General features: G+C 40.7%; 1 protein-coding gene across 1 annotated transcript; it reads left to right on the forward strand.

Annotated features, from left to right (window-relative positions):
- The first annotated feature begins 19 nt into the window (after window positions 1–19).
- Window positions 20–23160, forward strand: Copb2 (COPI coat complex subunit beta 2). Its single transcript, XM_059268418.1, has 22 exons — window positions 20–132; window positions 4726–4863; window positions 7195–7281; window positions 7484–7610; window positions 8421–8569; window positions 10396–10542; window positions 11554–11653; window positions 12303–12445; window positions 12686–12885; window positions 13731–13841; window positions 14834–14922; window positions 15006–15112; window positions 15904–16047; window positions 16633–16763; window positions 17115–17322; window positions 19771–19881; window positions 20748–20962; window positions 21806–21898; window positions 21988–22168; window positions 22337–22405; window positions 22546–22614; window positions 22815–23160. Exons 1-22 carry the CDS (start codon window positions 130–132, stop codon window positions 22908–22910), a joined length of 2718 nt encoding a protein of 905 aa, XP_059124401.1. The 5' UTR covers window positions 20–129; the 3' UTR covers window positions 22911–23160.
- The last annotated feature ends 242 nt before the right edge of the window (window positions 23161–23402 follow it).

Consider the following 23402-nt stretch of genomic DNA (forward strand, 5'->3'; position numbering starts at 1 on the left):
GCGAGTGTCGCGAGAACCGGTTCCCGGAAGTTCCACGTCAGTGGGTCGGCCGGTCCGCGGGTCGGTGGGTTCCTCAGGACTAGTGTCGCCGGGAGCCTGTGAGAGGCTCGGGCTCGGACAGTCGGAGCCATGGTAGGTCGGGTCCCGCGGGACCGAGAGCGAAGCTCACCCGCTGCGGCGGGTTCCCGGGGCTCCCGGGCTGGGGACCGTGGTGAGACGCGGTCTGCGCTCCTGCTGCGGCCTGGAGGGGTCCTCCTGTCCTGCTGGAGCCCCGCTAGGCAGAAGGCCGTGCCTGGAGGCTGGGGTGGCTTGGGTGCCTGCGAGTGAGCGGCTGCTGACTCTGCTGACCGTCATGGAGCCTGTCGGTGCGGTGCACCGCCGTCTGCACAGGGTCCAGTAGCGCAAGTAAATGCCAGAGGCAGAAAACGGACACCAAAGGCAACTTTGACAAAAATCACGTCATTCACTCATTAAGCTGGTGTCTGCTAATCCAGCATCCAGGTTGCGCGCGGTGTTTGGTAGTGTGCAGACCCCAAATTGCAAACTTAAACAGAGGGGAAAAAAAGTCCAATGTGTATGGAGTCAAAGGTGGCATTTCAAATGCTTTGGCAGACCAGTTGGTCGTCTTCTAGGGGCAAAGACAGACTGGGGAATTGTTGGTGAAACTAGCTGATGTGATTTTCTGCATTTTTGTTTTTATCATCACTGTCACGCTCAAACGTGACCCAAAATGCCTTTCCACAGGATTGTTACAATGAAAAAAAAAAGTGTGAGGATATCTTTTTCTGGAAAAAAAGTAAGAAAATCAGTATTTGTATTCTTAAACACTTTCTTGCCCATTTTATTTGTTATGGATCACATGATCAAATATTTTGGTGGTTGAAGACTGTAGGGGAAATAATTCCAAGTTTTAAAAACACTTAAGTGTTTGCACAAAGCAGATTATGGAAAAGTTGAAATTAGAACAAGAATTGGCTGGTGAAGGGCATGGCCACTCCCAGAAAAATCTCTTGGAGAAATAGTTTGGCATAAAATTTAGTGTTTCCAGCTCCTCCCACACCATCCTCATTTGTACACTTTATCGGGTCTCCAAAGTTGAGAGCCACCTCAACAGACCTGTGTGGTAATCATGCCACTTTATATTAAACAGCTGGTGTTGGTGGGGCCTTCTGTGCTCATAGAGAACAACATTTTTGGAAAACGCCTTGGATCTGCCTAATTTCATTTTGAGGCATTTTTTAATAGTGATATATTGCTTTCATTCCTTGATGTGTGTGAATTCCACACCCATAGATTGAACCAGCTTTGGGTGGAAGGAACATTTGGGGGAAAAATACTGTGTGAACATGTATTGACATTTTTCTTGTGATTTTTACTTAACTAGTATAGCATAACAACTCTTTGATCTTGTATTGGTGTTCTAACTAATCTAGAGATGTCAGGGAGTAATGGGTGTATTATAAGCAAATACCATACCATTTTATATTATTCAAGTTGAGCAACTGTGGGTTTTGGTTTGGTGGAGGGTACTGGAACCATTTACAGACACCAAAGGATGACTGTATTTTAAGTCTCATAGAAAGCACAAAACATGAATTTATACATTTGCGTACTTACCATAGGAGTATTTACTGTCCTGTATTGTGCTAAACATTTGCCAGCTGATTGTCACAGCAGCCTGTAGATAATTATGAGTAATGTTTATGAGATGGTTACTGTAAGCCCTGCACTGCTCTAACTGAACTCTGAATTTACATCTCAAAACACCAAGAGGTAGATATTATTATTATCCCTGTTTATACAAGTCAAACCTGGAAGGTTAAGTAAACTTATTACTGCATGTCTAATTGAGTGGTGCAGCTGAGGCTTGAACGTAGCAAGACTGTAGACCTCAGTTATGCTACCTGTTCCAACCCCCATTCCCGAATAAATAAAGTGTGGAGAGAAGGGCCTCTATAAGTAATGATCCTGACCTTAAGAAATATGCACTCGATAAGCAGGAAGATCTGTGTGCACAGATGTACCGTGACTGGGGAAGAATCCTGGTTAGGCTAATCAGAAAGGGCATATTGGTGGTGTGGCAGTGGCATTTAAACTAAGTCTGGAGAGTTGAGGATGCATTCTGAGTATTTTAACCATCTAGGACTTGCTACAGTATCTTTTAAAAATGTGACTGAGATGATAAGTATGACTACAGGAGCTCTTGCCGGCAGTAACGGATATTTTTAAAGTAGTGTCTGTACTTGGGAGTAAGTGCAGCTATACCGATTGACCACTTTGACCAATTTTAAAGCATTATTAGTGTGTGTATTTCTAAGTATATCCTTGGATGTGGTGGCTTATGTGAAAGATCTTACTATGGCTCCTGGCGTAAATATACTTTCTGTTTGCTGACTCTAAGATGAGAGGAAGAAGTTAAAATTTGTGACAGTAGTGACTGGGGCAGAACTTCAGAAGACACTGAAAAGATTCTGCCTTCTGGAATTAGCATGTGGTTTAAAGATGGTGGCTTGAGGACGTTTGAGATGGATAGGAACACATGGCAGTGGAAGTGTCCTCAAGGGAACTGAAGAGTTAGACCATGGGTCTGGCATACATTAAAGAAGAGTCGACAGTGACTTACATTTGACAGTGATCCAAAAAGAGGTGAATACAGGCCTTCTTAGGTGTTTGTTTCAGGGTACTACTCCGTGGGATCCTCATGTGTTAAAAAGTAACCCTAAATTTCTGTCCCATTCATGATTGTTATGGAACAGCATAAAGAATTAAGCATAGTAACTCATCCTGCCAAGAAGGCTTTCAGGTTGTGCTTTAGCCTTGTTGAAAGGGAAATGAATTTTAAATTAGCCTATAGAAGAGAGTGGAACCTGCTGCTCCGGGGCATCATTGTCTAATGGATTACTTTTCTATGTGATGGCATCCCTGGGAGATACAGAAAACTGTCATCAAATCATTTTCTGTCCCGGGGTCCGGATAAGGAGGCTGACTGGAAAGGGCAGTTTTAATCTATTGCTATTTTATGGCTTGGTTTTGTTTTAAATGCTTCTAATTTTTGAGTATGTTTCTGTAAATTCAAAAGGCCTTCATGAACATGAGTAAACCTCTATTGATCAGACATTACTACTTGTCTACAGTTTAAATATCTCCCCCACCCCCACCTCTGATCATTTCCAAAGAACTCATTTAATGTGGTTTAGGATTACTATAGCTTCACGATGACACATTTTCACAATATTTTCTAACACAACATTAATAGCATGGACATGAAATTGTGATTTAATTGATGATGTTTAAATTTAGTTTAGTTTAAATTGATTTACCTGTCTATAAACTAGGTGTTCTACAAGTATCCTGTAGTTCCTTAGATGGCTCTCACGGTTTTAGGAAGTCACAGATCAGAAGTGTTCCTGGTAGTAAGATGCTATTGGCCTTTCCACTAGGTTTATATTTGCACTAAGGAAAGAAAGGTAACCATGCTGGTGCAGTAATACCAGAACATGCTGATGATACACCCTTTTTGAGACAAGAGTTTAACTTCTAGCCCAGACTGACCTTGAACTCACAGTCCTTTTTTCCAGGGCCTAGAGTGCTGAGAGTACAGGAATGCATCACCACACCCAACGTGATAATATATTCTTGATTGTCAAACAGTTGCTTTAAAAGCCAGATTTTATGTCAGAATGCCCTTGATGAAACAGTAAATATTATTAATGCTGTCAACCTCAACACTTGAGTAGGCCTCTTCTAAATCTTCTGTATTTGTATGACAAAATGAGGGTGTGTAAAATACTTCTAAAGTTACATGTGTCTGGTGCAAAAGGGACTTTAATACAGATAAAAGTTCAGGCTGCAAGCTTTACTTGGAATGGTGTTGCTTATTTAGCCATATTTTAGTAGACATAGCCTGATAACTGAAAGAAGGTAGCTGGTCCCTGACCATGTTTGTTACTGATGATAGAGTTTTAGAGACTGAACTTCGTGTATTTCTCATATTCAAAGGCCTATCAGTCGAAGTAGATAGTGGTATTAATAAATGTGACTTTTGATTCAGTGTAATGAAATGTGCCATATTTATGGATCTGTGTGACTCAATGAACCGTCATTTCCCAAATAACCTGTGTATTACTATGAAAAGCCTGGCAGTAGTTAAGATCTATTCAAAGTGTAATTTAAACCAGTGGATTTTAATTTAACCGAGTGTAAACAGTTACTCCTGTGGCTTCAGATCCCACAATACAAGTGTTCTTTAAGAACCCCTGCTTCTCAGGCAGCATTAAAGCAGAACATCCCATTCTCCAAAAATGGCTTACATGTTCTGCTTCCTAACTATATATGTTTGAGGCCAGATGGTGGCTGTTTTTGTTACATGTCAACCAAAATAATATACCACAACATACTAGAGACAAAAGCAGATATGAAAAACAGTTTCCTAGAAAGTCAAATTGAAAATTTTTACAAAAATATAAAACATTATCACTTGAAGTCCTCATAAATTTTAAGTATGTAAAGTCTGGATAAGTAAAATTTGAAAACCACTGCTATAAATACAAACTTAAAAAATATCCCATTTTTATAAATGTGATTAACATGGGTGTGTTAGACTTAACTCTGTTCACAATTTAGGAAGGTGAAAACAAAATTGTTTCATAAGCCTCTTGATACACTGTTTCAAGAATATTTTATTTGGCTTAACCATCTAATTATTGAGTTTTCTTTTCCCCTTAGCCTCTTCGACTTGACATCAAGAGAAAGCTAACTGCTAGATCTGATCGAGTTAAGAGTGTGGATTTGCATCCTACAGAGCCATGGATGTTGGCCAGTCTTTACAATGGCAGTGTGTGTGTTTGGAATCATGAAACTCAGGTAAGATTTTTGAAAGGCCTTTATTAGCAATAAATGCCACTAGTAATGAAAGAAGCACCACAGTCCAACAGCTGTATGTGCGTTGCTTCTCAGGTGTGATCAGGAGCTGGGTTTGTGTGGGTGTGGCTTGTGGAAGAAACTCTTCTATGGTGTGTGGTATTTAAATACAGCAGCGTTGGTATAGGCAGTGCTACACCAGCTTTTGTTCTGCTTGCTCTGCCTTTGTCAATTTGCCGATGGCAAAGCAGTAGTTGCCATTCCCGTGTATTGAGAGTGGCAGCAGCATTTTTAGAATCCAGATGTTCTTACATTTCAAATAAGGAAGTGTTGTGTCCTTTTTGAGGTGGTAGGTACAGTGTTTTAAAACAACAGCAGTGTTTTATTATTTGATGCCCACCTCCTGCTATTTTACACACAGCTCTTAACCACACTGAGCCTTGATTTATTACTCTGAATGGATGATAGTTGTTGTGACCTTTGCATGACAGAACCATAAGCACATGGAATCAAATGACTCACAAAGAACCATCTCTGTGTGAGCTGTTGCTTTCTTAACTTACATGTAGCACTTCCATGGCTTGAGAATGCAGCCTTGTCTGCTCTTCAGATTGTTTAGCTCCCGGAGTGTGAGTTGGCTTTTCTCGCCATTTGTGCCACCGCAGCACCTCATGTGTTACTCGGTCATGATGGTTCTGCAGCTGGCCTCTCACTTCTCCACACATCCTTGGATTTGTTAATGATTCTAAAGATTTTGTACATTTTTCTGCCATCTTGCAGACTGCACGTTCAGCCTGCTCTGTTGACATCATAGTCACCCAGTGGCTCTGTGTATCTGTGTGGCACTCATTCAGTCTTTGTCTTAAGAATCTTTGAGTTCTGTCCTGGGAAGCCAGGGTAGCCTTAACACTTCCTGTGAACTAGACTCTGGGATTTTCAGTGTATCTTGGTTAATGAGCCAGTAAGATGTGTTATGTTCCAGAAACATTTCAGTATTGCTTTCTTGGTACAAAAAGAGGCATTAAAAATGATAGCTTTGCTGAGTGGTGGCAGCACACACCTATAATCGTAACATTTGGGAGGCAGAGGCAGGCGGATCTTTGTGAGTTCAAGGTCAGCCTGGTCTACAGACCGAGTTCCAGGACAGCCAGGACTATTCAGAGAAATCTTGTCTCAAAAAACTTAGAAACAAAAAAAAATTAGGGCTTAATTTTCAGAATTTAAAAGAGCAGGCATTTAAAATGGGAAAGCAGAGAAATCTGTTCATCTCTGATTTTTCTAGGAGGTCTCCTGAATTTCCACTAATGTAGATGATCCACTCTGAGCACCCAAAGGACATCTAAACCCTTAGTTTTCATGCTTACTGAAACAAACGAACAGCAACTATAAAAAACCCACAGCCATTTTTTCTAGTAATGTGCTGCTAAGATGTGAAAAAACAGTTAGATCTTGTTTGAGTCATTTTTATGGGCTCAAAAAATTTTTATTATTTTATTTTATTTTTGAGACAGTATAACTACATAGCCCTGGCTGTAATGCCTCAAAACAAACTCATAGAGATCCACCTGCCTCTGCCTCCTAGATGCTGGGATTAAAGGTGTGCGCCACTGTACCACTGCACCCCATCTATGGCTCAATTGTTTTTAAGACATATTTATTTTATGTGCATTGGTGCTTTGCCTGCACATATGTCGGTAAGAGTGCCAGGGCCCCTGGAACTGGAATTACAGACAGTTGTGAACTGCCATGTAGTTGCTGGGAACTGAACCCGTCCTCTGGAAGAGCAGCCAGTGCTCTTAACCCCTGAGCGATCTCTCTTGTCCCCCGATGGCTCAGTTTTTTAAAGGAAACTTAAGCTAAGAGATAATTCACTGAACGGATAGTGGAGTGGACTGCACAGCGACTGAATTCCGCGGTTGTCGGTGGGGTGTACAGTGGTGATGACTCCTGTCCTCAGAGAGCACAGTGGGGAAGGTGGAAGGTGAGCATGGATTCCCTGAGCAGTGGGACAAGAAGGGAATAAGTCTCCCTAGGTAGGTTTTTCCAGAGGAGCCAAAGGGAGCACTGGACAGGAGAGGAGGGCCAGAGCACAGAAGTCTAGAATGCCGTTCTGTGACCATCTGCTTTCTCTTAAATTTTTGATTTTCAAATCTGCTAAGGAAAGGGTGATTAGTCCTTTTCTTTTCTCCCCATTTTAATGTTGGGCTGTCATACATTTGCTTAACAACATTTTAAACTAGAAATGCTTTCTAGTCTGATGTTTTAAGTACAGCAGAATAAGACTTCAGTTATTTCCTCATAACTCAACATGTTTATTCTTGTTAAAATTTCAAGACACTGGTGAAGACATTTGAAGTATGTGACCTTCCTGTCCGAGCTGCAAAGTTTGTCGCAAGGAAGAACTGGGTAGTGACAGGCGCAGTAAGTAATCCTGAGTATCAGACCCTACCCTCTGATTGGTCAGAAGTTATGAATACCAGCTGCAGAACTGTAATGCCTGATTTGTTTAGTTAATTAAAAGTAGTGTGTGAAGGATGGATATTGTGCCTTGAGCCTGTAATATTGTTTCGTTTTTTATGCAGTTTACCTCATAATAGTGACGTTTTAAAACCTCCATTCCTAGGATGATATGCAGATTAGAGTGTTCAATTATAACACCCTGGAGAGGGTGCATATGTTTGAAGCCCACTCAGATTACATTCGCTGTATTGCTGTTCATCCCACCCAGCCGTTCATTCTCACAAGCAGTGGTAAGACACAACCTGTTTCAGTCGTGTGCTCTCTGAGTAATGATTTTCTTTCTGTGAGACATGTTAGACTTTAACCGCTGTTTCAAGTGGAGCTCTTACTCCAAGTGTCTTTTAAACTATTGGAATCCATTACTGTGCTGTTGAAGCGGCCCACCTGTGTATTTTAATGAAATAACTGTATTTAGGATTATATTGCAATTGCCCCAATTCCTGTCAGGGAAAATGCCAAGGTCTAGATGCTTCACTATCTGGGGAGCAGAAAGCTCGTTAGTATGCCGATGAGCGAGCTGTTGGCAGATTGCCATCAACACTGTTGGCTTATCTGCATATTCAGATTAGCCAGCTCCCCAGAATTAGTGGAAAGCAGTGGACCTGTGGGAGGACAACTACCCTGCATAGCCCTGAGTTGGTAGTAGTCTTTGAAATGTTTCTAAATTGACAAGTGAGAACTTTTGTAAAAGCAGTCTATCTCATCAGGCAAATGCCACCTCTTTCAACAGTCAGTGCTGTTCAGTCAGACTTAGATGGTGATCACAGTTCTTTTTAAACTACATTAAAAGATTTTTCTTTCCTCGTGGCTTTTGTCTGTTTTAATAGTTGATTATATACGTTTTATCCCCACTGTTCTGTAGTTAGGTTTACTCTGAGTTGGTAAATGGGGATTTGGAGGTCTTTTCCAGTATTGGTTCTATGGCTTAGATAATGGGATGTGTAAACTCCGCTACATTTGTTGCTTTAAAAGACACCAAGACTGTCTTACTACAGAAATGAAAAACAAATTGCAACTGACTTGACTTTCTTTTGGTGTAGATGACATGCTTATTAAGCTCTGGGACTGGGATAAAAAGTGGTCTTGTTCACAAGTGTTTGAAGGACACACGCATTACGTTATGCAGATTGTGATAAACCCCAAAGATAACAATCAGTTTGCCAGTGCATCTCTGGACAGGACCATCAAGGTAGGTGTCCACTCTGTCTGTGCTTTACTGTGCCTGGCCAGAAAACTACTCTTGTGCTCTTACAGAAGGAACATTTGCCATGTGGAAGCAACATGGTGTATATTAGTTCACACTCTAGGATCTTAAAATAAGAAGCAGTGCCATGATTTTCTGGGTCACTATGTTTTGTGTCCTTAGTCATTGTTGCTCCTTCTCATCATTTGTCTGTTTCACATTTAAATTCTGTCTGTTTTCCCCTTTCTACGGGCTGCCTTTCCTATAGAGTCTGTCTTGTCCGTTCACTCTCAGAGTAAACTGCAGATACCTAAGAGTGATACAGGATTGTCGAGGCTAGCCTGGGCTGATGTTACAGACCTAATCAGTGTCCTCTAGAAATGCCATGAGTGCTCACAGAACATTGCCTTCATCAGCTCTTCCTCTGACTGCAGGTCTTTTCATTCTTCCATTTAGATTATTTTTCTCTGGACATCTTGGTGGCTCTCTAAGGGTTAGCACAGATAGTCATTCTGAGAAACTCAAGTCAAGCACCTGATGGCTCTAGAGTGTGTGCACCTTCCTTCTTAGCTTTTCCTTCTATTAACAGTCTTACATTTGGAATCCTTTATCCCCATGACAAACTGGATGTTTGGGGCAGGAGCTGTGTCTCCCCTTGCACAACCCCAAGAAGACATTCTGAGAGAGCAGTACAGTGCCTTGGCTGTACTGGACGCTGAGTACATGTAGCAGTGAGTGTGGTTAGGTTTCTCTTCATACTATCTCTGTCCATTGACTTAAAATAAAATTCAAACCACATTATTTTTGTTTATACATTTGCTTACATATGTATAATATTTTTTATTACTTTAACTCATCTTAAGCTATTATGTGTGTGAAGATCTTCAGGTTTTTACCTGACCTTGTTACCTTTTGTTGAATTGCTTTTGACATAGGTGGAAAACTGAGATCGGTTCTAACTTCTTGACTAAATTAGGTTTATCTATTTATTTTTGAGTCAGGGTCTCCAGTGTATGCTAAGGTGGCCCAGAATTTACTGTGTGGCCCACACTGGCCTCACATTATCAATTTTCTCAACTTCCCAGATGCTGGGAACACAGACCTGTGCCTCTCTGCCTGACAAGTTTTCTTTCATTTTAGTACATGCTACTAATCCACTAAATCGCCATCAAATCCTTACTTACCTTAGAGATTCTCAGTATGTGAATACACTGATTCTTACACTCCACCTGGTTACCAGTTTTCTTAGTTTGCTTTCTGTGGCTGTGATAAAACGCTGACCAAAAGCACCTTGGGGAAGAAAGGGCTTCTTACTACATAGTATAGCTTGTAGTCCATCATCCAGGGAGGTCAGAGCAGGAACTCAAGGCAGGAAGCTGGAGGCATAATGGAAGCAGAACTGTGGAGGAACACCATTTATTGGCTTGCTCTTAATTACTTGCTCAGCTTGCTTTCTTATGCCATCTAGGCTCACCTGCCCAGGGATGGCACCACCCTTAGTGTGCTGGGTCCTCCAACATCAATCATTAACCAAGAAAAGGCCATTTTGATGGAGGCATTTTCTCAATTGAAGCCCCTCTTCCCAGATAACTAGCTTGTGTCAGGTTGATAAAAAACTAACTGGACACCAGCTGAGCCATAATTTGTGTGGAGAAGCCTAGGAATTGGCATCTGCAGAGAGCCGTGATTCTGCTCCTTGAAAATTAACATGAGAACAACAGCAGGATACCCTTGAACACCCTGCCTTGGGCTGTGGTATTTGATGTCTTGTGTGAGGAGCGGGTGGAACTGCCTCTGAAAGTGCTGACTGGCAATGTTGCTGTTCCCTGAAGGTGTGGCAGCTAGGCTCTTCTTCACCCAACTTCACTCTGGAGGGACACGAGAAAGGCGTGAATTGCATCGATTACTACAGTGGTGGCGACAAGCCGTACCTCATTTCAGGTGCAGACGACCGGCTCGTGAAAATATGGGATTACCAGGTACAGTTCCTATACCCTCCCTTGCTATACGCTGGACGTGGTCTTTACTGCTTCCTGTAGCACCTCGGAGGTTTGGGGAAGAATTCTTTAGAGAATTGTAAGTTAAGGCTCCAGTATTTGCACCTAAAATGTGGTCCTAGAATTCTCCCCTTTATTAAAAACAAATACAAATGCATTTTAAGGTTTTAAAAGTGAAATGCCAGCATGCTTATTGTTTGTTTAAAAAGGCTTTTACATTGTTATATTAAACCACACATATCTAAGTGTCCTCATCCCCAGACTTCTGTACCTGAATGAAAACAAGCCCAACAGTGAATGCTGTGATGTAGCCATGGTACACATTTCACCACATGGAACAGTCATAAACCTAGTCATGCACGCGTATTGCCATGCTTTGTGTCTCGAAGGTTTTCTTGCTGCACGCCCCCCTTCTTCTAACATCATAAATAGTTTCCCAACAGCAGAATATAGTGGTACACATCTATAATTCCAGTATTTGGGAGGCTGAGGCAAGTGGATTGCTGCCAGGCCAGCATGGACTACATAGCAAAACTATCTGGGAAAAAGTTTCTACAAGCAAGTAGTTAATAAAGTAGGCCTCAAAAAACAATTTTACTTTGAAACTTTTTCAGATTTGTGTTTAATCTAGAAAAAAATTAAAGGCTAAATAAAGCAGTATGCTCTCCTCAGACCACAGGTGAAGTCTGTGTAATGAAGAAATTGACTGTGTCATAGATAAAAGTAATGTAATTATCAAGAAAATAATATTCAGACGAAACCTCCATCTCTTGGGATTTTTTTAAGTGTAATAATTACATTTACTTTTATCTATGACATAATTGAAGAAAATAGTCTTGTATTCAATAAAAGAGTACTGTTTTTTAAATGTCTGTATTAGATCTGTTGAGTTTGCCATAACTCCTGTCAGGCAAAAAGGAAGTGCACTGAGAAAAGTGAAGGATGTGTTACTTGCTTTCACTACTGAATCTGCTTTCTGTGTCTTGATTTCAGAATAAAACTTGTGTGCAGACCCTGGAGGGGCATGCCCAGAACGTGTCATGTGCAAGCTTCCATCCTGAGCTGCCCATCATCATCACAGGATCAGAAGATGGTAAGTTAGAGTCAGTGTCACTTGTGTGCTTGACATGACTCCCTGCATATTTAAACCAAGTGGTATCCTCCATTCAGTGGGCTGTTTCTAGCAGCTTCCATATCTTTATTAGGATTCTAGACTTATAATATAGAAGAATAAAATGGCTTTATCATCATCATTCTAGTGTCTTTTACTCTGTTATTTAAATAAAAGTACATCAGATATTCTAGAGAAGAACTGAAAAAGCCTGTGCTTTGGAGCCTGACAGACCTGGGTTCGAATTTAGGCCCTGCCACTTTGCAAATGTATGGTTTAGGTAGATTAAGAGATGAGAACATGCTAGTCTACTCATAGGATTATAGCAAGAGGGAAGAGGAAATCACACACAGCAAACATGTGGTACATGGGTAGCACTCTACCCAGGAAACCCTGTTGTGATTTTACACTTAAATTTAATTGGTTTTTCCCTAGTTTCCTACTTGCAAATTTTTTGCTATTTCATATTTATGTTGCTTTGTAAAGTCAGCTCAAGACTATAGATCTAAATGTCATAAAATCACTATAAACTACTTTTATTGAAATAGAAAGACTTCCATGCAGCTCACTCACCAGAAATAGTTTATCTTGGATGTTCATATCCAAAGGGAATGTTCACATTGCTTTTTAGGAACGGTGAGAATCTGGCATTCTAGCACCTACCGGCTTGAGAGTACACTGAATTATGGAATGGAGAGGGTGTGGTGTGTGGCCAGTCTGAGAGGGTCCAACAATGTCGCTCTGGGCTATGATGAAGGGAGCATCATTGTTAAGGTAATTATACTCTGTTTTAATGTGTGGACATAGGCAAAGCCGTTCTTGGGTTTTTGTACAGCCATCTTCCAAGTCACCAGTTTTGTGAAATTAGCATTTCTGTTGTTAACTAGAAGAGATTAGGCAATGACAGTTTAATGTGGAAGAAAGGAAATAAGACTCCATGAGAGAAAAAAAGTCTGTTCTGTGGTTTTGAGTTCCTTTTAGTCACTAAGAGCTGTCTGTTTGTCATTGTTCCAGCTCGGTCGGGAGGAACCTGCCATGTCCATGGATGCCAATGGAAAGATAATCTGGGCCAAGCATTCAGAAGTTCAGCAGGCCAACCTAAAAGCAATGGGCGACGCGGAAATTAAAGATGGAGAAAGATTGCCACTGGCAGTAAAGGATATGGGCAGTTGTGAAATATATCCCCAGACTATTCAGCACAATCCTAATGGGAGGTAAGCTGCCGCTAACATCCCTCTCAGAGCTTGTGTGGGGCAAAGTGTTAGGAAGGTTGAGGACCAGTGCCCTAGAGCTTTAAAAGTCATTTTACAGTATATCTGGATGTCTTAAGCCATCTTCACTATCATAAATGACAAAGTATGGCATCAAGATTTAATCACTGATGACTACATTTTTAATTATCTTATGAAAGTTAAGGCATATATATATATTTTTTTTAATATCTTCAAACTTTTTTTGCTGTAAGTTTTTCATTTTACCTTTGACTGTCCTCCAATAACAGACATTATTATTTTCTAAATGAAATTTGAAGAGAGGTATTTTGTCTATTGGGGAAACATGTTTGGGTATGTAACGTTCTATTTTTGTTTTTAAATGTTAATGACCCTGTTTACTTTAATAAATTTAGCAGTTGAGTAAGATCTTTTGTTCATCTAAATGATGCGTATCAGTGCGCAGGTAAACTTGCTGTAAAGTAGTGCCTTCTTGTGGTGTGACTGCCTTGAGCACAGTGGTAGGCACCTTGGTGCTCAGCAAGCACTACTGAATGATTGGAGTGCTTTGCATCTTCAGCTGTGCTTGCCATTCTGCCCCTGGCTCTGGGATTCATCAGAGAAGGCCATTGTGACAGTGTTTTTGTCAGTAACCCTATTGATAATTGCTTTTGGACTTGTTGCTTAGAATATTATGCACAGCATATTCAAAGAAATGTGTAGCTCTAACATTTTAAATTATAATAATTGACTAAAGTGGCATTTGTTACTGAATTATTTTATCATAAATGTGGATTACTGTTTCCTGACATCTATATGTCATCATCCCTGATTTCTGTCATTTCTAGGTTTGTTGTCGTATGTGGTGATGGGGAGTATATCATCTACACAGCAATGGCTTTGAGAAACAAGAGCTTTGGGTCTGCCCAGGAGTTTGCATGGGCCCATGATTCTTCAGAGTAAGTTTTAGTTACATGATGCCTGACTGCAGATAGGGTATTGGTGCCAATATGGTTGATGCTCTTCCATGTTAAAAGACAGTTCCACCCCAGCTGCTTCATTGAGGTATTTGGAGAGTGTAAACTGCCCTTGCCCTGTCTGAATTACCACTGAGCTGGCTCACTCAGGCTAATGTAATAAATCCATTCAACTGGGGATCCAGGACCTATATCTGATGGAGCCTGTGACAGGACTTGATGCTTGGGGTTTAAGACAAAGTAGGCCTGCATCAAGTCCTTAGGAAGCCCTGGCAGACATGGCTTCCCAAGGGGCTGCCCTTTATAAAGTATTTGGAGAGATGGTGCTATGTTATGTCACCTGGACAGGAACTTGGTTTCCATCTGAATTCAGAATATTCATAAAATGCTCTCATTAAAAGCAGGAGAGGCCACATGAACTCTTTCTAGTGTATACAGTTCATAGCCACCAACACAGTCAGATTATCCCCATCCCAGTCACCTCACTCCCCAGTCCCAGGCAAACACCGATCTGCTTTTTGTTACTGTGTAAGTCAGAATTTCTTCTTCAGACTTCTTAGCACTTCGTATAAATGGAGCACTGTAGGCATGCATTCTTGGTTCTGGCTTTTGAGATCATCCATGTTTTTATCTGTATTAATAAGTAGGTCTTTTGTGTGTGGAGTAGTAGTCCATTGAATGGATGTATTACAATTTAAGCATTCACCTTTTGATGGATATTGGTACCATTTCTAATTTCTAAAATGGTTTGTAAGCTTTAGTAATTTGCATAACACATAGCATGAAACCCGTTCATTATTTGTCTAACTAAAGTTTTCGCTGTTAGGACAAAAAAACAAGTCAGTGAATTTTCAAATGGAGATGCATTTTATATTTCTAAATAATTAATATTAGGTCAGAAGTATTTGAAGATACTTCTAACAGTTGATGGAATTTGGTTTGGTGTGTAATATGCTGTTTTCTCTGTTCTTCAGGTATGCAATAAGAGAAAGCAACAGTGTTGTAAAGATATTTAAGAACTTTAAGGAAAAAAAGTCATTTAAACCCGATTTTGGAGCTGAAAGTGAGTGCTATCTATTTATGACACATTTTGAGAATCTTTGTAATGGCTCAGAATATTTGAGCAGAATCTGTGTCCTTTTTAAGGTATCTATGGGGGCTTCTTGCTGGGAGTCAGGTCTGTGAATGGCTTAGCCTTCTACGACTGGGACAATACAGAACTCATCCGCAGAATTGAAATTCAGCCCAAGCATGTGAGTGTCTCCTCTGTGGTTGCTTCTGGGAGGTTTATCTTTGAAATGTCTGATGTCAAGAAGGACCCTTTGCACACTGCTCTCCTGGTCCCATTGTGCTGAACACCATGCCACTTACCTAAGAAGTGCTCAGAATATCAGTTCTGCATTGGAATCAGACAATAAACATTGGCTATTTGTAAGAATATAGAATGTTATACAAATTCCAGGTGCCATTCATATTTTAAATGGCCTTAACAAAGTGAACATGCTTGTTGAAGACAAGAAATTAGGGACTTCTTGATGTGGAAAAGCCCTTCTAGACTTCTAGATGTGATGATGGTCAGGAGACCTTCTCCAGTAACAACATTAGAGATGGCAGTTGGTTTGACAGCTTTCATTGTTAGGACATTGTCTTTAGAGAGCATCTTGCCTCCCTGTGGTCCTGAGTCTGTCTTTTAAAAAATGGGGTTATGACCCCCAGAGGGTACTGGCTTGTGGTATTGTTTTTTCGTATATATGTGTATGGAGAGAGAAAGGTAAGGCGTGGGAGTCACTGTTTTAGAGACTAGGGAGCAGAGCGCCCCTCCTGAATGACAGCACGCCGGCCTCCCATTGGCTTCCATTGCTGGCCTGAGTACAGCAGCCTTGTGCAGTCGCCTTCCCAAATGTATGGAGAAGTACACTGCTAAGTGCACAGTTACTCCCTTCCTGTAAACTGATCCTGTAGTGAACGAAGTGTGTACAGTTTGAGGTGGCCACTCAGAAAGGCAGATCAGTCATCTGTGGTTTTTTTCTTTGTTGGATTGCAGATTTTCTGGTCTGATTCTGGAGAGCTGGTCTGTATTGCCACTGAGGAGTCATTTTTTATTCTTAAATATCTGTCAGAAAAAGTCTTGGCTGCACAGGAAACACATGAGGGAGTTACTGAAGACGGCATTGAAGATGCCTTTGAGGTAAGTCTCAGCTCAGCGTAGGGTTTGTTTTTAATATTTTATATTCTTAAAACAGACTGTGCTGATTTTAACATGTTAGTGTAAACTAGGTTTGGGGAGAGTGTAAGTTCTGATAACATGTAAAAACTAAAATCTTGACACAAACACAAGCTGAAAGTAAGTATGTTTGAAATAAATGTGTGCTTTTAGGAAATCTGCAGGCTTACTTTGATTCCTTCACTAAGGAAACTTGAAGATGTTTGGTTCTAAGACTATTGAGCCAGAATGATTCAAATGAGCTCTGAAATGGGAAACAAACCATCCGCTGTGGGGATGGATGTCCTAAAGGACTCTGAGATGCTTAACATTCCAGTTGAGATTAATCCTCTCAGATCATAGTTATGTACAACTGAGACTTCACAACAGAAATATTCATCTAACTCTGTTTTTAAACTAAGACAAAAATTCCTAGGAAAAATCTTCTCGAAATGAGTTTTACTTTGCATTTCTTATGTTAGCTTACCATATCCAGCTTGTTGTTCAGAGATGTCTGGTGTTGGCTAAGATAGCAATAGTCTTTGTTTTTTTGTTTGTTTTTGTCTATAGGTTCTTGGTGAAATTCAGGAAATTGTGAAAACTGGGCTGTGGGTAGGTGATTGCTTCATTTACACAAGTTCTGTGAACAGACTAAACTATTACGTGGGAGGAGAAATCGTCACCATTGCCCACTTGGACAGGTACTGAGTATCATTTTGCTTTTTGTCTTAAGCAGCCTAAATTTCAAAGTGCTTTGTGAACCAAATGTAGTGTTGACTTGTCACAGTGATGGGATGGTTTCCCCACATTAGTTTTAGTAGGTTTTCTGACGGTAACCAAAACCACATCCATCAAATGTAAAGATATTGAGCAAGAGAGGTGTGTGTGTGTGTGTGTGTGTGTGTGTGTGTGTGTGTGTGTGTATACACACACACACACACACATATATATATATATATATATATATATATGTATGTATGTATGTATGTGTGTGTGTGTTGTTATTGTAACTGTAGAATTGGGCTTCAGTTTTATTTTTGTTTCTCTTTCAGGACAATGTACCTTCTGGGTTATATCCCTAAAGACAATAGGCTTTATCTGGGGGATAAGGAATTGAACATTGTTAGCTACTCGCTGCTGGTTTCAGTTCTGGAATACCAGACTGCTGTCATGCGGAGGGATTTCAGCATGGCCGATAAGGTCCTCCCCACCATTCCCAAAGAACAGAGGACCAGAGTTGCACACTTTCTGGAAAAACAGGTGAGAGGTTTGGCCTGCCTTCCTTTTTCTTTCTTATTTTTAAAACTAGCATTTGACAGAATGTTGATATGGATTGTAGAATGTCGCCTCATATTTCTCACCACTGATTCTCTCAAGTCAGGTTTCCTAGCTGAGGTGCTGCTATGGCAGCATGTGGCACACTTGACGTAAACTGAGAGCTTAGCACCCTCCAGGCCTGTCAGTGTTGGTGCTGATTTTAACAGTCGCCTTATATCCCCCCCCCCCATTAAAGTTCTTGATATCTTTATTTCTCACTAGGCATGGTGGTGTACACCTTTAATTCCAGTACTAGGGAGGCAGAAGTAGGCATATCTCTGAGTTCCAGGCTAGCCAGGGCTACAAAACAAAAAACACTGAATCTTGTTTTAACTTAAAAAAAAAAAAGTTGTAAAGTGCCCATAACAAAGTTTATCATTATCAATATACCTTTTGCCTAATATAACTTTTTTTTTACTTGAGTTACATATTCACAGCATATAAAGTAGGTTCTGCAAGGTATAAATGAGATGTTCTTCCTGTCCCCTTCCTTCCAGAGGCATTTACTCTGTTTTCATGCCTAAGGATATATCAATACACTGGTGCTTCACTTTTCAGCTTTAGGCATTTCATGTGAAGTGAAGCTTGTGAGTAGGGATTCTTGGGTGTGGACATCACAGGAAGGGGTGCAGTAGGAAGCCATCATGTCCAGATAGTCACCTAGTCAATCTAGGGGCTTTGTTTAAACCTTCTAGGTAGGATTTCAGCCTGTACACAGCTCTGATGGAAGTGACACTGTAGTATTCTAATGCAGCCTCCTCTTGAGCTGCTTAGAGTTGACAGAGAAACTTGATTCGCCATCATTGTGTAGACTGAGTAGAAGCCAGCTCAGAGGCTGGACATTTAGGATTTCATGTAGTTTCTCTCCATTATTAACATTGTTTCCCCTCCATATTCAGTACTCCCTTTTCCAGGGGTTGTGTATTCCCTAGACTGGAGACCTTCAGAGAACAGAGCTGTATATCAGGGGTTAGAGGGACAGTGGCGGGTCTGTTCTATGCCTGCGTTTAGGAAGTTTTATCTTTAGTGTTGGTCCTTATGAGCTACCGTAGGGTTCTGAGGTGTAAACCAGGTCGTGTTCTGCCGCCCTCACTTCTGACCTAGGGAATTTTCTTCAGTGTTTTTACTCTTCCACCAGCTTCCACCCTTTCAAAATTTGGTTAGAATGGAGATGGCTTGAGAGATGGCTCAGTGGTTAAGAGTATTTGCTGCTCTTTCAGAGGACCTAGGTTTGGTTCCCAGCAAGTACTTACCAGCTTACAGCTGTCAGTAACTCCAATACCAGGGGAATCCAGGGCTCTTTTCTGGCTTCTGCAGGCACTAGGCACACATAAGTGTGCTTATATACATGTAGGCCAAATATTCATACACCTAAAGTAAAAATAAATCTTAAAAAGTTCTCTTTAAAATCTGGGGGAAGTGGAGCGGCACACACCCAGCAACATAAAGCCATCCTGAAGATGTGGCCAGATTGAACTCTAAAAGTTGTCTGGTTTCTGTCCTGACCAGTCTCTACTAAGTATTTTCCTCTGGTGTGCTGAGAAGTACACCACCCTGTTTCCCCCTGACACTGCCACATTCCCAGAGCTAAAACCTTGCCCATCAGTGGTTTTGTCTTACAGAAGTTAAATTTCTAATTACATCATTTGTTGTAAAACCCTGTCCTGATGGCATGAGGAGACCTTTGGCTTTCTTCCTTTGGATACGTGATAGGCTGAGTCTGAGGCCAAAGTAAAGCACACTGATGACAGCTCCTCGGTGCCTGGACCCCAGCTAGAAGCCAAATGACCGACAGATGACAGAAAGTTGGACGGTTTTGCCTTTGCCTGGCTTCCTCTTCCCACTTCTGTCATTAATCCTATAAAATGAATCCTGGACTAGATAGCCTCTAAGGCCCACTTCTAAGGTTGCCAGCAGCTGAATTTACCTGTGCATGTGCCCCCTGTCCCTAATGCAGTCAATAAAATTTTATTTTGTAATTTGATTAGGACTTACAGAAATACATGAAAACATCAGTTCTTTAGTTCTGACCCACACCCAGTTCTCCCAGAAATCTTTTAAATGGAAGTATTTATTCCTGTAGCATCCTTGTTACAGGATGATCTTAAAGCTATAAGTATAAAATTGTGCAAAGTAGACATTTTAGAAATAAAAGCACAGAAATGGGAATTTAAACTTTTCATTTGCCAAAAATGGCTGCTGTTTTGCATTTTTGGTAGTATATTCTTGACTGTTAATGGATATCAAGTTATTTGAAGTTTAGATTCCATTTGGTCTACTGTGGGCTATGGGATTTTCCTGTCATTTCCTTTTCAGAAATAATTTGTTGTGTGTATACTCTATGTGCACATTCTTTTTAAGTCACACATTTTTCGTTTTTAAAATGTGTAGGGCTTCAAGCAGCAAGCACTTACAGTATCCACAGATCCTGAACATCGCTTTGAGCTTGCTCTTCAACTTGGAGAATTGAAAATTGCTTACCAGTTAGCAGTGGAAGCAGAGGTATGTTCTAATCCACAACGTTCCATAATCACAGAAGGTACTTACGTGTTTTTGCTGAAACATTTTGTTACTAATGTTCTTCAAATACAAATTAGTGACTCATTTTGGTGAGGCTGTTGTCTCTTTGATCTTTTTCAAAGATGCATTGTTAATCTTTGTATAAATTAAATGGGTTAAATTCAATATACTGTTAGTTCTGTAATCTGTTTGAGAAATTTTTTCCTGTCTAGTCTGGGTCTCACAGTATAGACATGACAACAATTTGCCATATTACAAACTTATGAAAGACACTGATTTTAAAGAAGAGTTCTGACAATTTGTAGATCTTTGTATATACTATGTACCAGTAATTAGGGGTTAAGTAAAGCATTTACAAGTAAATTTCAGATTGTACAAAAAAGTGTAGCTATCAAGATCATTTAAATGTGCATTTTATTTGATTTCTGGGACGCTACAAATGACCATATTCATTACTCAATATTTAAGGACATAATTTTCTATTCTTCCTTGAAAAAGTGTTACTGACTTACTTGTTAAAATAATTGCAGTCTAATGATGTTTAAATTCCATTTACATGGTTTTAGATTCAGTTTCACTAGGTAATTAAAAATGAAAATGAGTTAATTATCCATGTACCATTTGAATTGATTTTATTCATAGGATTTTCATTTCATTACACATTTTTATGTATGCCTTTCTTTGACTGACAGAGCCCATTTACCAAATGTAACTCAAAAATTACATGTGTGTGTCTGTCTATTTTCAATTGTCATCACAGTGATGTTCAAAGAAAGAGAATAATGCTGATCTGACATTGGAAGTTTAAATGTTTATTTCCAAAGATGTCTTATCTTAAACTCTTACAGTCGGAGCAGAAGTGGAAACAGCTTGCCGAACTCGCCATTAGCAAATGTCAGTTCAGTCTAGCCCAGGAGTGTCTGCACCATGCCCAGGACTATGGGGGTCTGCTACTCTTGGCCACTGCTTCTGGAAACGCTAATATGGTGAACAAGTTAGCAGAAGGCGCAGAGAGAGACGGCAAAAATAATGTGGCGTTCATGAGCTACTTTTTACAGGGCAAGTAAGTATTATCTCAAGGTCTAAAAGACTTTAAGGAGCTGTAAGCAGTTATTTTGTACACTGACTGTGAGGATGGTGTTTGAGAGAAATATGGAACACAAGTCCTGGGAAAGAGCTGAGGGATGGCTGCTGTTGAATAGTGGGGGCAGCCAGAGAATAGTGCTACCTACTGTGGTGGCACTTGTAGTGACTTTTGATCTGTATCTCTATGCATGAGCTGTTCAGGGTCAAAGAGCCCACCAGTTACTTACTCCAAGACCATTTTACTGAAAGATAGGAAGAGGCGGCTGTTCTCTTCCAAAAGGACTAATGGCAGAGGACTGTCTACACCGGGGTGTTTTTGATCTGTTTTGTACAAGGATTAAGTCTAGCAGAGTTAATGCAAGCCAAGTCATGTGGACATTAGTCTGCCTTTTGGAAATAAAGAAGTATTTATTAGCCTTGCTCTATATACCAGTTCTTAAAAATCCTAGACTCAAATCAGTTATCAAACATTTGTTTTTGAGGTTTGTGCTAAGGAACTGAACTCCATTACTGAGCTACACTTCTAGGCATGTCATAAAACTCAGGGTGCATACCAAGCTTGCCATAACTCTCCTTAAAGTCCCATTATATTCTTAGTTATTCAGACTAAATAAGCTGAGAGCTGTCATGAATGCTGTCTTATCCCTCACACCCCTGAAATCCACTGGTTTTGTTCAACTTTCAGACAATTATAAGCTAGCAACAGAAGTGAATGTGTAAGGGGTGGGGTGGGGGCATTGGAAGATTCTGCCTCTGTGACAAGCCCACACTTTAGGCTCTATGTGCTCTTACTTAACAATACCTCTGCTTTCCTCTGTAGGCTTGATGCTTGCCTAGAGCTTTTGATCAGGACAGGAAGACTCCCAGAAGCTGCCTTCCTGGCCCGCACTTACTTACCCAGCCAGGTCTCAAGGTACGGACTTAGTTTAGGGAGAAATGTTTCAACTAAAACTAGAGCCCAGTTGCTTCATCTGTTTGGTTCTCTCATGTCTCTCACATTAGGGTAGTGAAGCTGTGGCGGGAGAATCTCTCAAAAGTCAACCAGAAAGCAGCAGAATCCCTTGCGGACCCCACAGAGTATGAAAACCTTTTCCCTGGATTAAAAGAAGCCTTTGTTGTTGAAGAGTGGGTCAAGGAGACACATGTGGATTTGTGGCCAGCCAAGCAGTACCCTCTTGTCACGGTGAGTGGCAGACTGCCAGACTTCATTTAGAGTGACTGCAAGGAGGAAACATATCCACAAGTCTAACTTTAAAATGTTATTAAGAGCTAATGTCTGGGATTTGGGCCACGTGTCTAGATTATTTCTGATTTCATAGTATTTCATTTTATCATTGTTTTATTCTGACAGCCAAATGAAGAGAGAAATGTCATGGAAGAGGCAAAAGGCTTTCAGCCCTCAAGAGCCACAGCTCAGCAGGTTCGTGAAGAACTGCATGTGACAGCATGATTGACATTGTTGATTTATAACACTCCCTGCCACTTCCTTTGCATGGGGGAATATGTAAATCTCTGGGCAAGTTCCTTTGGCTTCATGTTTACCTCTTACTGAATTTTCAGGAACCTGATGGGAAACCTGCTTCTAGCCCAGTTATCATGGCCTCCCAAACCTCCCAGAAAGAAGAAAAGGTGGGTCAGACATCTTCCACCCCCAGTCAGGAGGGCAGGCTTTTGAGGTTTAGATGGCTTTGGTACCATATTTCAGAGACGAGGCTTCAAGTGGGATAGTGTTCATGTCAGTGTTAAGGAAATTTGGTTCTGGCTTTAGACTGTGAACAGGTAATTTAACACAGAACTGTGTAACGTCTGCCCTCTCCCTTTCCATGCAGAGCTTACTAGAACTAGAAGTCGATTTGGATAATTTGGAATTAGATGATATTGACGCAGCAGACATCAATCTGGATGAAGATATTCTGGATGATTGAACAGTTTGCCATTTACTTAAATAACAGATGAAGACAAATTGATCACAAACCACCCTGGACCAGGAACTATGGGAACTCCTTGATTTGCATATGTAAACAAGGGGGAACACAACCATTTCCTCATCTTCAGAGGAGTTGATGGGCAGCGTTTAAGTTACTATGTTCTCCTTGTTAACTGAAAGACATGCACTTTTGTTTTTTTCATATTGTCATTAGACCATCTCATAAAATCTTTTGAACTAATGAAAAACTTGAGTTTCCTTCCTAATGAAAATGGACACCGAGTTTTAGAGGGCTAAGCCAAATATCTCACTGGGAATCAGCTTTCTCTGAAGAGCTAAGGGCATTTTTCCAACCCTCGTTCTGACCTTGTACCACTATATCAGTCTCCATAGTCTGGCTTGTGGGCATACCTCCTGACCAGTCCAGCTGGGCTGTCAACATATCTGTTGGCCTCTTTATATCCTGGAGGTGGTTTTTGTTTGTTTTACC

Source organism: Peromyscus eremicus, chromosome 7 (genome assembly GCF_949786415.1).
Source record: "Peromyscus eremicus chromosome 7, PerEre_H2_v1, whole genome shotgun sequence".
Taxonomy (NCBI): domain Eukaryota; kingdom Metazoa; phylum Chordata; class Mammalia; order Rodentia; family Cricetidae; genus Peromyscus; species Peromyscus eremicus.